We start from the raw sequence: 14,871 nt of genomic DNA on the forward strand, positions 1-14,871 counted from the left end.
GGGTGGGTAGGGAAACACCTGCAGGGGGTGGGGTCTGGCAGATACAACAGGAGTTCCACGAGTAGCCCAAGGCAGCCAGCTTGGCAGAGACCAAAGGGCAGCGGCACCAGGGCGCCACCAGTTGTGGGTTCATTTGGAGTGGGTTATGCTGTAGGTGGAGCAGACTCTATGTAAATTCATGTTAGCTCCCTTGGAGTAATTTGGGTAAGAACATAAGAACTAGCCTGCTGGATCAGACCAGAGTCCATCTAGTCCAGCTCTCTGCTACTCGCAGTGGCCCACCAGGTGCCTTTGGGAGCTCACGTGCAGGATGTGAAAGCAATGGCCTTCTGCTGCTGCTGCTCCTGAGCACCTGGTCTGCTAAGGCATTTGCAATCTCAGATCAAGGAGGATCAAGATTGAGAGCCATAGATCAACTTCTCCATAAATCTGTCCAAGCCCTTTTTAAAGCTAGTACTGTTAGGTTGTATTATTAGTATTGTTAGTTATTGTTAGGTTGTCTTTTTGTATCAGTTATAGCAGTAGTTGTTTACTGTTAATGCATTGATAAAATGTTAAGGTATCAATATATTGTTAATGTACTGCTATTACTGTATGGGTATATTTTAATGTATTGATATATTGTCTATGTATTGATGTTTTGTTTTATTGATACACTGATAATGTATTGCTGTATGGATTTAGTATTGATACGTATTGACGTAGTGCTGCTGTTATTGTTACTGGCAAATCGAAGTCGCCATCTGTATTTGTTTCTTATTTTTTTAATTTCATGTATTCTATTCGTATTTACTCTGTTTTAATGAATATTGTTTTGCTATGTTGTTAGCCACCCTGAGCCCTGCAGGGATAGGGCGGGGTATGAATCAAAATACAAATACAAATAAATACAGAACTGGAGCAGATCGAAAACGTCCATATTTACATTCCCTACACCGTGTTATTTCCCATCCCTGGACCTAAGAAGCCACAGAGACATGTTAGGTTGCCCATTTTATGAGCCTGGGTTCCTGTAAAGGCTGCCTCTCCCTGCCGAAGTACCAAAATCACTCGGGACAGGTCATCGTCACATTTCTTTGCACCATTTTTTGTGGTCTGGGGCAGTAAAACCGGCGTGAAGAAGGGAGAAAGAAAATACACCCTGTAGACATTGTGAGAAAAAGTTTCAGGAGTCAAGGGAGGTTCCAGACAGACTAAGGTTCCCTCCCACAGAATGCTGTACAAAACAACTAAGCCCATTCTAACTCAGGGTATAACTGAGGCTTAAATAAAGAAAATAGCGAGGGTGTCTCTAGCAGCATGACATTCCCGACTGGTATGCTCTGGGTGTTATACGCTGCTGAGTTAGCCTCTCTCTCCAAGACAGAAGCCAATTTTGCTCTTGACGTCCTGCGGGTGGCTTTAGCCCCAAGAAGCCGGACGGCCAGAACAAAGATAAAACAAGGAGAGGCTATTTGTATTCCTCAGAAGGCTCGGGCTGGGCAAACATTCAGATACTGATTAAAAAGAGCTCAACATTGGTTGTGTTTTAAACACCACGTTCTAGGGAATGCTAGATTTCTCAGAAGGCTATCAGATAATCCTGTTCATGGGGGACACGCCCCTCTAACGGACGGCTCACTCACCCCCCTGATCTTCTCCAGCAGCTACAGCAGAAGGCTGGCTGCTTTCTTTAAAAGGGCTCTACCTCCTTTCTCTACCAAACTGTAGCCGATGTATTTCCCAAGGGGTTGAAATTACAACGGCCAGTTACAGTCTTAAGTATTTAACCCCTAAAAACAAGATGACATCCAAGACAAACCTAAAACAAAACCATCAACTAAAACCAGCATTAGCAACCAACATTAAAAGACATCCAAGACAAACCTAAAACAAAACCATCAACTAAAACCAGCATTAGCAACCAACATTAAAAGGTATGGCAGTAAAAAGCAACCACAGGGGGTCTAAATTGCTTGGAAGGACTTGGGGTTTGGGGGTTTTTTGCCAAGCACCCTCAAGGATGTTGTAGTGTATTGACCCAAAGCAATTGCCATAGTTGAAGCTGTAATTAACAGCATTTGGTAATTAATGAGTGCAGCTACAAGTATTGCCGTTCGGTTGTTACTGAGTGATTCTTGGAATAAAACTACTGTGTTTTAACCTCATTCGTCTGGGATCTTTGAACACTGCAGACATAAACTGGGGTCCAGGTGAGCCAGAGGGAAGGGGCTGTATCAGGACAGAGACCGCAATTGAAATTGCCCAGGTATGTCTGCAGAGGACAGGAGCCGGCTGTCCTTTGGGCATGCTGTCCTTAGGTCATCCAGGGCTTTTAGGTCAGCACCATGCCCTCTGCATTTGCCTCAGTTGCCAAACTGCAGCTAGTGCAGAGCTTCCAAAAACTAGCAAAAGACCAATCTGATATTTCCAAATTACCCGCAGAGGCCTCCTCGTGTGGCATGCATTGCAGTTGTCTAACCCGAGGGGAATAGGTGCATGGATATATTTCAGAGGCCTTGCTTCTGGAATGTCCTCCCTCAAGAGACCGGCCTCAAGGCACCTCCCTCCCTCACTTCTAGACAGTAGCCATTCCTTTTGTACCCAGGCATTAAACTAAGCAGTTTTACCTTTTAAATTTTTTAATGGTCTGTTCCTGGTTTGATTATTATTTTACCTATGTCATTCTAGGCTGCTCAGTGTGTCTTTTATGCTGCCACATCTCAAAAAGGATATCGAAGAGAGAGAAAAAGTGCAGAGAAGGGCAACGAGGATGATTGAGGGACTGGAGCACCTTCCTTATGAGGAGAGGCTGCAGCGTTTGGGACTCTCTAGTTTGGAGAGGAGACGGCTGAGGGGGGATATGATTGAAGTCTATAAAATTATGCATGGGGTAGAAAATGTTGACAGAGAGAAATTCTTCTCTCTTTCTCACAATACTAGAACCAGGGGGCATTCATTGAAAATGCTGGGGGGAAGAATTAGGACTAATAAAAGGAAACACTTCTTCACGCAACAACGTGTGATTGGTGTTTGGAATATGCTGCCACAGGAGGTAATGATGGCCACTAACCTGGATAGCTTTAAAAAGGGCTTGGACAGATTGATGGAGGAGAAGTCAATCTATGGCTACCAATCTTGATCCTCCTTGATCTGAGATTGCAGATGCCCTAGTAGACCAGGTGCTCGCGAGCAGCAGCAGCAGCAGCAGCAGGCCATTGCTTTCACCTCCTGCTTGTGAGCTCCCAAAGGCACCTGGTGGGCCACTGCGAGTAGCAGAGTGCTGGACTAGATGGACTCTGTTCTGATCCAGCAGGCTAGTTCTTATGTTCTTATTTTAATGGTTCTGTTTTATTAGCTTTAAACTACCTAGAGCAGTTCTCTGGACAGGCAGCATACAGATTCCAAAAGAATTAATTTAAGGCCATGCTGTCTATTCACACAGAACGAGATCCTGAAAACCCATCCAGGGTCACTGCTAAATAGGAAGCAGGAAGAATGACCCGCAGAATGACCCGCAGGAAGGCCACAGAAGACAGGCCTACATGCCAAGTGTTCCTAGAAAGCTACGGTCAAAATGTAATCTAATACTTTTAATTCCTCATGGGATTTTTCAGGCACAAGGCAAAGGCAGAAAATAACCCCACAAACATTTGTAGCAGCAACACTAAGGACGTGTGCTCACAAGGCATCTTCACAAGCTGTATGATCAATTCTCCACAGCTAAAAGCTGCGCCGGCAAGCTGTAGCCCACTGCAGCTTATGCTAAAAGAAACGTTAGTCTTTCTCGCACAGCAAGACCCCTGTAAAACTCAATGCCCCCGCCACCAATTTACTGACAGCTCCGTTGCTACAATAGGCTTAGCATAACTCCCCCCCCCCCCAAACAACAAATTCACCCTAGCTTTGTAATGTCTGCATCCCATTACGTGGCCCATTTTAGTGAGGAGCCTTTTAGGTTCCTTGGGAGGGTTTAGTTTTAGATCTCGGATGCTGGTTTCGTATATTGTAATGCTATCATGCTGTTTTAATGGTTTTAATAATGACACATGGCTTATATTATTATATTAATAATGACACATGGCTTATATTATACAAATACAACTAATTTGTATTAGTTTTAATTTATGTTCTGTTTGGTTATATTCCTTTTGTACACTGCCCTGAGCCCTTCGGGGAAGGGTGGTATATAAATCCAACAGCCAGTCAATCAATCAATCAATCAATCAATCAATCAATCAATCAATCAATCAATCAATCAATCAATCAATCAATCAATCAATCAATCAATCAATCAATCAATCCCTCACAGATTGTAGGCACAGCAGAGATTCTCAAAGATATCTGCATTTAATGTAAAGTACATCCGTTCTCCCACCTGCAAAACTTGCTCCCCTTTTAACTATGATAAGGGACTGCACATGGAATGCCAAGGCAGCCACTCCTACAGAAGTTCCCCAGGTAACACATGTTAGCCAATTTCCAGTATTCGTTTATGGCAAACCCTGGCCATCCTTAACACTAGTGCTGATATAATGCACTCAAGGCAGGGGGAAGTCAAGAGACAATGTCTGCTCCCCAGCATGACCAGGTCTGCGCAAGTTTCAAACAAGAGATATATTATAATATTATCGCTAACAAACAGGGATTCCATTCTATTATGTTTATTTATTTATTTATTTAATTGATTGATTAATTAATTTGATATACCGCCCTATCCCCGGAGGGCTTCTACAACCCTATGCATACTTAATAACAACCATCTGAAAATAGACATGTCTCTTTTTTCTATATATGTTTAAGAATGAGATGGTAGTGTACAATTTCAATAGGCACTAGTAAAAGCAGTACAAATTGGTCTTTACCTTTGAATTTAATGTCCAAGCCACTGAACTCCAATTCTACCCCTTGAAGGGCTTCTCCCAGTGTTTCGTGGTAATGATCTATGCTCTTTTTTGATCCTCCACAAAAAGGGAGAGAAAAATATTTGTAGGTTTCTTGGCGATTGTGGTATGGTCCCACAGTATTCATCCACAGAACAACTTCTTCTTTGTCTTGGTACTGAAAAGAAAGCATATTTAGAAGAATGAGGGATTCATTGCAGCCTAAAAGATACTCATCAGACTGTGTAATGAATTCAGATCCTCTGAAGATGCCAGCCACAGATGCAGGCGAAATGTCAGGAGAGAATGCTGCTAGAACATGGCCATACAGCCCGGAAACCACACAGCACCCCTGTGTAATGAATGCTTTGAAGACCCCTTTCTATTTGCCACGGGTAGCAAAGGGTGTGCTGAGCCAAGTAGCCATGGGTGTTGTCCTTGTGACTTATTTATATCCTGCCTTTCTCCCCAAAGAAGTTCACACTGTCCTTCTCTCCTTTGCAAGACAGGTCAAGGCTAAGAGACTATGTGTGGTCCCCCAGCAAGTCTCTATGGCATGAGCAGGGATTTTAATGTAGGTTTTCCAGATCCCAGTCTGACACCTTACTCACTGCATCCCACTGGCTCTTGTTATACATGATCTACCCACCCATCTTTATCTTGCCCCAAGAAGCACAGAGCTCCTGAGTTTAATTTAAGGGTAGGGTGTTGTGGGTTTTCCAGGCCGAATGGTCAGGTTCCAGTAGCATTTTCTCCTGATGTTTCGCCTGCATCTGTGCCTGGCATCTTCAGAGGATCCTCTGGAGAAAATGCTACTGGAACACGACCATACAACCTGGGAAACCCACAACACCCTTGTGATTCCGGCCGTAAAAGCCTTCGACAATACAATTTAAGGGCAAGTTGAACACTAGCAAGGACCTGGTAATTGTTCAGATTATCTTCCACCTTGAGCAGCTGAGAGCAGTGGAGACAATGGAACTGTTGAAGCAGCGGATTTACTCAGAGTAGACCACCTTGCAGGACGCAATGTAGACAAGAACTGACAGACACACAGTCACCAGTGCAGTTCTATTTATTGCTATCTACTGACAAAGTGCTTCGCCAGACCACAGGTGTTTTTAGGCACACGTCACACTGCTGTCTGTGCTAACTATATACAAAAGTGGTACCAATCAGGTGCCCTCACCTTATCAGGTGTGCACACGGTACAAGCTGTGCACTCGGTACTAATCTGCACACGGCACCTGTTAGAAGGAGGGTCCAGCTGTCATTTAGATTTTGCTCATCTAAACATTCACACATGTTCTGACAGGAACTCCCCTAAAGACCCATTCGGCCCACCTCTGCTCCTCTGCTCTTCGGCTAGTGAATTTAACCTCTGCACCATCAACCACTTTGACGCTAAAACATATCCCCAAATGAAGAGCAGCGTTGCAAACAGCTCCCCTCCTCCTGCAATCAGTAACTTCTCGTCTGAATGAGCATCTATGCACAGCACTTCCTGATCAGACTGCTGACTCAACCTGTCTTATCCTCTGGCCTTGAAGTTCTGGCTGCTGGGTGTGTGTGCTCCAGAAGCACAGAGCCATGACTCTTGCTAGAGCTGCGCTGGTGCAGCCGGAGGCACCAGCAAGCCAATGGAGAGAAGCAGGTGCGGCTTGCCATTCAATCCTTCCCACAAGAGCACCTGCTACCTGCTCCCCAGGAACAATGAGCGCTAGTGGGCTGGTCATCTGACTCGTGCTGCTGCGTCAGTTTGAAAGAAATCTAAAGGAAGTCACCATCTTCCTCTGGGACAGCAGTCTTTAAACCAACTGTGCTCCTTAACGTACAGATGCCCAGGAGAGATCAAGTTAATAACAAAACTGCTGCGAAAGGCCACTCTGGAATGGGTTTGAACGCTCAGGATCTGGCATGTAAACAGGAAGGCAACAAGACGGCCTTCAAGGACAAATGGCAAAACGGAATGCTTCCAGGGAAACAGGAAAAGGAAGCAAGGAAGTTGAGAAGTAACATAGGAGATTTTAAACGTGTCCACGTACGCTACTTTCCCAAAACATTAAATGAATTAGAGTGAGACTGAAATCTAATCAACAAACTTTCTGAGACAAAATTATCTATGACCCAAGAATGCTTTCCATCAGATAGAAAATGTTGCGAATGTCCTGAACGCCACTAATCCAATCCAAAAACCTTTATTAGGCATAAGATCGAGGAAATACTGAACATTCCAGATACGTTAAAAGGATCACTGTTACACATCTTGTAAGTCACGAATTAAAAATGTAGCAACTGCTTCCGAGATCTCTGTCAGAATTATTCAAGAGCTTAAACATTCTTAATTTGTCTGAAAGAAGCATAAATCCTGATGGTAATAAAGCTCTCAAATCAGTTCTAATATTATTATACTTCGAACAGTAAAGCAAAATATGGGCAATTGAGCCCGCTGTATAGGGACAATACTGACAGCGACGCTCACTTTGTGACGCTACTAGTGTCACAGGATCCTGACTGCTAGTCAGAGGTTCAGATCAGTTTGAATGGAAAAATTTTGTGCAAATGCAAAACGTCCAAGCATTTCTTAACTTGACTGTATTTTCTATGAGTGGTCTCTCATGAAGCACCTGCCTAACCTGTACTTTTTAAACCTGAAAACCCCGCCCTCTGGCTAATCATTCAAACAGCAGCCCCGATGGCATGCAAGTTCTCTCTCGAATTTGCCTGTTCCATAACCACAACCTGGAAGGGGAACTCAGGTCTCCTAAGCATTCCCATGCTTCACAAACCAGGAAGGAGCTGGTGCTTCCTGCTTGCTTCTGATTCTATAGAAGTCTACACTGCGTGAATATTTGCTCTCCCAATAACCACATTCCTCACCCCCTACCCTCACCCAAAGGGATTTTGTATCTTCACTGATGCCACAGAAAAACCACAAAGCCAGTCAGTCAATGCTCTGTGCCTGGCCGATCTACCATTCAAAATGCACGAAATCAAGAATCTGAGTAATGCAGAATAATCCTTTCAGCCTTGGAGGGCTCTGGGAAGAGAGGAAACACACTGCACAAACATTCTGAAAGTCAATAAATTTAGTTTCAAATGGTTTGGGAGAACAGCTGGATCAGAACCCATTTGCAGTCAGTTGAGGATAGAAAAATGATGTTTTTAAAAAATTGAAGACTACCTTCAAAATTTTTGCTATAATAAAATTTTAAATAATCTGGTTTAAAGTTAAATCTGAACACAGCTCCAAATTGTTTTTGCTGATACTGGGAGTAGAGGAGGATAAAAGAGTGTTTTACTTACAGGTTCCTCAGGGCAAAATGATAATATCAAATTCTTGGACATTCAATACTTGGTCAATTTGAAAACCATGACGTGGCAAAATGTAGATCTGATACTTCAACAAAAAAAGACCTGGCCAATTGGAGCAAATATAACATTTCCTGATTTGGCTATACTGTACTACTCTGTTAAAGAAAAAAACATCACCTAGAATCCAGTGTGTCTTTATGGCCATTTCCCTTACTGGTAAATTATTAATAAAATAACATTCAATCCATGCTGTACAATTATCTATATCTATAAACGTGAAATACCACTGACTGACTCACTCACTGACTCATCAAAAAACCTCAAAAAACACCAAACCTACAATGTTGAAATTGGCACACCGGTTCATTATGTGGTTTAGGTGCTCACTAAGAAAGGATTTTTCAAAATATTCAGTTTTACTCGAGTTATGACACATTTACTGTTGAACTCTGGCCATCTGCGTTACTGTAGAACGCTGGCCATCTGCACGAACATTCTAAAGGTGACAGTTAAAAACCTGCTTGTCAAGCTAAAGGATGCAGTACAGGGAGTAAAAATGATTCGTTTCACAGGAAATTTTAATGAAGGGCACTTTGACGCTTTACTTCCATGTGTAGAATCGACAAGTTCTGATAATGCCCACCAAACAAAAAGCACAACTGAGCCAATGGTGGCCCAACTGGATTCTACCACCAACCTCCTCAATGCATACGAACCTGTTCCTTCTGTTGAAACAGATAAAGGGAGGAGAGGGATTAAACTCAGAAAGCGATTTACAGATTCGATTTTAAAAAGACAAGTAAGGGAAGCTGCTGCAAAATATGCGAAAAACAACCCAGAAGTTCACAGACAGGCTGTGATGAGGTATGCTGAATGTCACCCCGAAGTTAATAGAGAGCTTGTGATGAGGTATGCTGAATGTCACCCCGAAATTCATAGAGAGCCTGTGATGAAGTATGCTGAATGTCACCCTGAAATTCATAGACAGCCTGTGATGAAGTATGCATAGCGAAGCACGGGTGCCCTGCTAGTAGGGCAGGGGGAGAGAACCAGAATCCAAAACACAATAGTGCAGCAAGCAATCGTGGCAAAATGGCTGATTGGCTGCCCCTACACTGAAGGATATTACTAAGTTTCTAGAAAGATGTCAGGTACTTGTTGGTTGAGGAAAAGTGAAACATATGGGAAGTTGAGCCATTTATGATGGACAGATAATTAAATGGATGTGGAGGAATAAACACAGCCAGGATCTGGGAGGAAACGCTACTTGCTTTGCGCTTGTTAATGCCTGGACCTGTCTTCCTCACCGCGTAGCAATTAAAAGAAAGAGCTGGATCAGAAAACAAATATACAAACTCTTAAAACTGAACTTGGTAGCACTTAGAGTATGTTCTGTGAGGCTGTAATCAAGACTACTCAGTTTTACGTCAATATGCTTTTACGGTAACAAATCAGTTATTTATTTAAGAACTCTATACAATGGAAATCTTGTCTGCAGCAATCTGCTCTAATCTGCCTTTGAATGAATTGTGCATTTTGAGACAGAAACCAGCTGCTACTAGAGAAGGGCAACTTCAACAAACTTGACTGAGAAAAAAAAATACTGCCGTGAAAAGCCTGCATCCTGATCAAATCACACACAATTGATCCCAGAAGCCCAATTTTGCAAAGCTACTGTAAGCTGGGCAAGACTGAAAGCCACGCTTCAGGGTTCAAAAGCGAAGATCCAAGGATGCACCTGTGTGCGTTCCAGGGAGAAAGACAGATTACAAATGAAAATATTAATTAAAAACCCTCTACTGACTGCTGCATTTATGTTTATTTTCTTACTTCATTTATATCCTGCTTTTTACCCCTATGAGGACCCAGAGTGACTTCCATTGATCCCTTTCTCTCCCTTTTATCCTAACAACCACCCTGCGAGGTAGGTTGTTTGTTTGTTTGTTTGTTTATTTCTCATACTTAATATACCGTCCCATCCCCTACAGGCTCTGGATAGTGTACAAATCAGAAACAACAAATCAACAAGCCCACAATAAAACAATAAATAACAGTTAAAATCGTTCTAAAAACATTCCAAGAACTCCAAAAACATTACAATTTCAGTAGTTTCAGTATTTCGGTAGCCCAGCTCAACGGCGGTCGCTTATAAACATAATTCCAAAGATGGGATGGAATATAGGGGACGGCACCATCAGCGGCTGGCCTCCCCAAAAGCCCGGCGGAACAACTCTGTCTTGCAGGCCCTGCAGAACTGTTCTAGATCCTGCAGGGCCCTGATGGTAGGGGGGAGATTGTTCCACCAGGGAGAGGCCAGGGCACTAAAGGCCCTGGCCCGGGTGGAGGTCAGCCAGATCATGGAGGGGCCCAGGACCACCAGCAGATTGGCCTACGCTGAAAATAGAGGCCGACTAGGGACATATGGGGACAGACGGTTCCTGAGATATGTAGGCCCCAGTCTGTGGAGGGCCTTAAAGGTTATAAGCAACACCTTAAAGACGATCCGGAATTCCAGAAGGCGCCAATGCAGCCGGCTCAGCACAGGTGAGATGTGGTCCCAGAGTGAGCCAAGCCACTGCATTTTGGACCAGGTTCAACTTCCGGATCACCCACAAGGGAAGGCCCGCATAGAGCAAGTTGCAATAGTCTAACCTGGAGGTGATAGTCGCATGAATCAATGTGGCCAGGTCAGACCGGGAGACGTAGAGGGCCAGCCGGCGTGCCTGATGCAGATAGTAAAATGCTACTTGGGCCGTGCGGGCCACCTGGGACTCCATAGAAAGGACAGAGTCTAGGCAGACCCCATTCTGAACGAAGGGGGCCAACACTAAGGAGGTCCCCTTCAGCAGTGGCGGCTGAAACCCCGCCCCCCCCCCCCGGCCCACCCACAGGACCTCTGTCTTCGATGGATTGAGTTTTAACCTGCTTTGCCTCAACCAACCAGCGACCGCCTCCAAACAATGCTGGAGAGCCTCCCCTCCATCAACACAATGAGCTGAGTGTCATCCACATATTGATAACATGTCAGCCCAAAACTTCGCACCAGCTGAGCAAGGGGTCGCATATAGATGTTAAATAACAAAGGGGATAGTAGGCCCCCCTGTGGCACCCTACATTGAAGTGGGCACCGTTTGGAGGTCTTGTCCCCTAACCTCACTTGCTGAGTCCGCTTCTGGAGGAACGAGGTGAGCCATTGTAGGACCATTGCACCGGACCCCAGAAGCAGCTAGGTGGTGGGATCAAAAGGTTAGGCTTAGGACGGGTGACCCCATTTTTCTCCTCCCAGTGAGCTTCTATGGCAGAGTGGGAATTTGAATCTGGATCTCTCAGATCTCAGTTGACAATAACTACAACACAGGCAAGGTGGCAAATTTCCAGAAACACAGAATGAAATACTGCCTACAACAGTCACACTGAGGCCGTTTCTGCATGGGCCAAAAAAGACAGTAAAAGGATGGTAAAAACAGCGTTATAGGCAGGGAGTTTGCATGGCCATCACTGCAGAAACGACGCTGCAAGCGATGTGGCAACGCTCCAGCGGGCCCACAACAGTTTATTCAAAAGTCGCTCACCGAGTGTGTCTTTTCAACAACAGCACTCCACAGTCGGCACAGTGTGAAGCGTCCACCAGGAATCGGTGCCCCAGAGCCCACCCCCCACAATGGTGGCCCACACTGGCCAATCCTGGTGCCAAACACCCGTGATGTCTACTCTGGGGAAAAAAGAACACCGTTTCCAAAGCACAGCTGAGTGAAGCGCCGGGGTTCAGCCGATGCGCTACCTGTCTACAGAGAGCCTGCCCATGCGAACGCTCGCTTGCTGCAGCATTGCCAATAACACTGACAGCACAACGCTGTAATTGGCTGTGCAGAAATGGCCTGAATGTGGACACGAAAGCTAACATGGTGTAGTGGTGAAAATGTCAAGCTCAGATCAGGGACTTTGGGCAGACCCATCCTCAGCACAACAGGATTGTTGTGAGGATAAAAATGAGGGGAGAATTATTTAGGCCACCGTGATTCCCCACTGGGGAGAAGGGTGGGATATTAATGAAATAAAAATAAATAAGAACACCACTGATCTTTAGAACAGACCAATAAAGATTCCTGGGGTCTAATTCTGATTCCAGAATCAAAAGGTGTCTTGAAAATTTTGTTCACATGATTTGAAAAGGTCTCGAAACAGTGGGGGATCTGACCTGCTCTGGTAAAAATAATCCCATTACTGAACATTTCACTCAAAGTCTGCATGAAAGTATGCCGTAGAACACAGCCTCGGCTCTCATACAAGTTGGTACGGCCTAGTTCAGTGTTTCCAACCTTAAGTTAAGAAATCAGCAGACGCTTTGGAGACAGTGAAATTTATGCAATTCTTCCTTAGCAAATATAATTCACTGCTTATGATAAAATTTATTTATTTATAACGCATATTATAATTAAGCATATGAAACTGTATTATTTTACGTAGTTATGGATAAATGCCCTTATTTTCTACAAGTAAACTGGCAAATATGCACAATTCTTGAGAGAGATGCAAACTGCTGTACTCTATGCCACCTTAGCTCATGTATTCTAGTTTTTGCCGCTTGAGAGGTAGAAGTACAAAGAATAATCAGGTGAGCAACAGGAAAGTCTGGCACACCACCCAAAGTTGGTGACAGGAACTGTAGGCTACATTCATGTTCCATGCTGAATCTTGAAGCACTTTTGGCTTCTTGCCTCTGCAACCCAAACACTTAACCTCCCTCAACAGAAATAAACAACACTTGTAAACACATATATTTATCTCCCCTTGCGCCGTGGCCTCTTACTTACCTTCTTTCCCTCACTGTTGAATTTCTTCTGTGGAAATTTAGACTGATGGCTCCTCCAAGCAGGTACCTTCCTTTGGCATATATTATTCTGCAAAGCCCCACATACCTGGCTGAGGCTACGAAAATGCTCAAATTTAAGCCTTGGGGTCAGGACTCTGTGACAGCATTTACTTTGCATGTACGAAGCTACACATTCAATCATCAGCATCTCCGGTTAAAAGGATCAGGAAATGACAGGTGTCAAAGCCTAATCCTTTGGGAGGCCCTGAAAAGCCAGTCAGAGCAAACAACAGCAATGTTGACAGACCAGCGGTCTGATGAAGCACCTATTGAGGTGTGTGATCAACTGGTGCAGCACAGCAAGAAGGGGGGGGGGGGACATAAGAACATAAGAGACAGCCTGCTGGATCAGACCAGAGTCCATCTAGTCCAGCACCCCCCTGCATACCGCAGTGGTTCACCAGGATGCCTCCCTCAGCCTGGAAGCTCTGGCATGCAGGAGGTGTGGAAAGCAATGGCTCCTGCTGCTGCTGCTCCTGAGCAACCTGGTCTGCTAAGGCATTTGGTAAAATCTTGAGACTTCATGGATCAAGATTGGTAGCCATAGACAGACTTCTCCTCCATAAATCTGTCCAAGCCCCTTTTAAAGCTATCCAGGTTAGTGGCCATCACCACCTCCTGTGGCAGCATATTCCAAACACCAATCACACATTGCGTGAAGAAGTGTTTCCTTTTATTAGTCCTAATTCTTCCCCCCAGCATTTTCAATGAATGCCCCCTGGTTCTAGTATTGTGAGAAAGAGAGAGAAATTTCAGCTTCCCCATAGCCCTTTGAGCAGTTGTTTCCTGGGCTGCCTTTGAGCTGCATCACACAGACAGGTACAGTCCTAGGTCCAGATTTCCCTCTAAATATGCACCCTCTAAGCAAGCTTCATAGAGGCCACTGTGTTTTCAGCACTTCTCCGTACCACGAGGAGCACAAGACCACTGAACTCTCAGGAGTGTCTGCAGCGTTGCCAAAGCGCACCAAGGGGATGACAGGCTGAGGAGGGGGGGGCAGGATCCCCCCAGAGTCAGCTGCAGGAGGAACTTCCAGAAGGGAAGTCCTGCTATTCCCTCACAGCATCTTCAAAGCCACGAAGGTTTTGTGGCCTCGGGGCCAGCAGACAGAAAGCCCCGCCTGCGGGACGGCCGTGGGACTTCTCCACGAGGACTGGCTCGGCCCAGCGCTTCCGGGGTGGCAGCTGGCTTGTCACGCGAGGGACAGGGAGGCTCTCGGGCCCAGGGCCGCCCCCGCCGCCCCCGCCCCCTACCCACCCTCTCCTTCACCCTCACAACCGTCCTGCAAGGCAGGCCAGGACCGAAGGCGCCCAGGCCACCCCGCAAGCTTCAGGACGGGGCTCCGAGCCCGGGTGGCCCCTGCACTCCCGCTGCCCGGTCTCGGACCCACTGCCGCGGGAGGAGGAGCAGGCGCCGGCCCAGCCCCACGGGTCGCCTTCCCGCGGCACGCGGCCCTCCCGCTCCGGCCTCCAGTCGCGCCGCACCCCGCCCCTCACCGTGTGGTCGTGCTCGTCCGCCCGGCCGCGCGACACCAACAGAGCCGCCGCCGCCACGCACCACACGAGCCCGGCCGGCGCCATCGCCGCCGCCGCCGCCGCCGCCAAGGAAAAGGAGGCGCCGCTTCCGCCGTTCCCGCCACGTCATCTGGGCGCCCGCCGGAACAACCGCTCCTCTACGGCGGCCGGCGCGGCCCAAACGACACGGAAGGCGCAGCGTTCGGACTGGCGGGACGGCGCCTGTCTTGGCTGCAGCGGCCGCACGTGGGGTTGGCGCCTTTGGGTCGAGGCTGCTGGAAGTCACCATGTATATAGTGATGTATTG

General features: G+C 46.1%; 1 protein-coding gene across 1 annotated transcript in view; it reads right to left on the reverse strand.

Annotated features, from left to right (window-relative positions):
* TM9SF3 (transmembrane 9 superfamily member 3) overlaps window positions 1-14,705 on the reverse strand; it is a 40,046-nt gene extending 25,341 nt beyond the window's left edge. The window contains exons 1-2 of the mRNA XM_048502628.1: window positions 14,547-14,705; window positions 4,845-5,040 (exon numbers count right to left, since the gene is read on the reverse strand). Of these exons, the coding sequence (XP_048358585.1) occupies window positions 4,845-5,040; window positions 14,547-14,630 (280 nt within the window). The 5' untranslated portion in view covers window positions 14,631-14,705. The remainder of the gene's footprint in view (window positions 1-4,844; window positions 5,041-14,546) is intronic.
* Between the last annotated feature and the right edge of the window lie 166 nt (window positions 14,706-14,871).

This window comes from Sphaerodactylus townsendi, linkage group LG07 (assembly GCF_021028975.2).
Source record: "Sphaerodactylus townsendi isolate TG3544 linkage group LG07, MPM_Stown_v2.3, whole genome shotgun sequence".
Taxonomy (NCBI): Eukaryota; Metazoa; Chordata; class Lepidosauria; order Squamata; family Sphaerodactylidae; genus Sphaerodactylus; species Sphaerodactylus townsendi.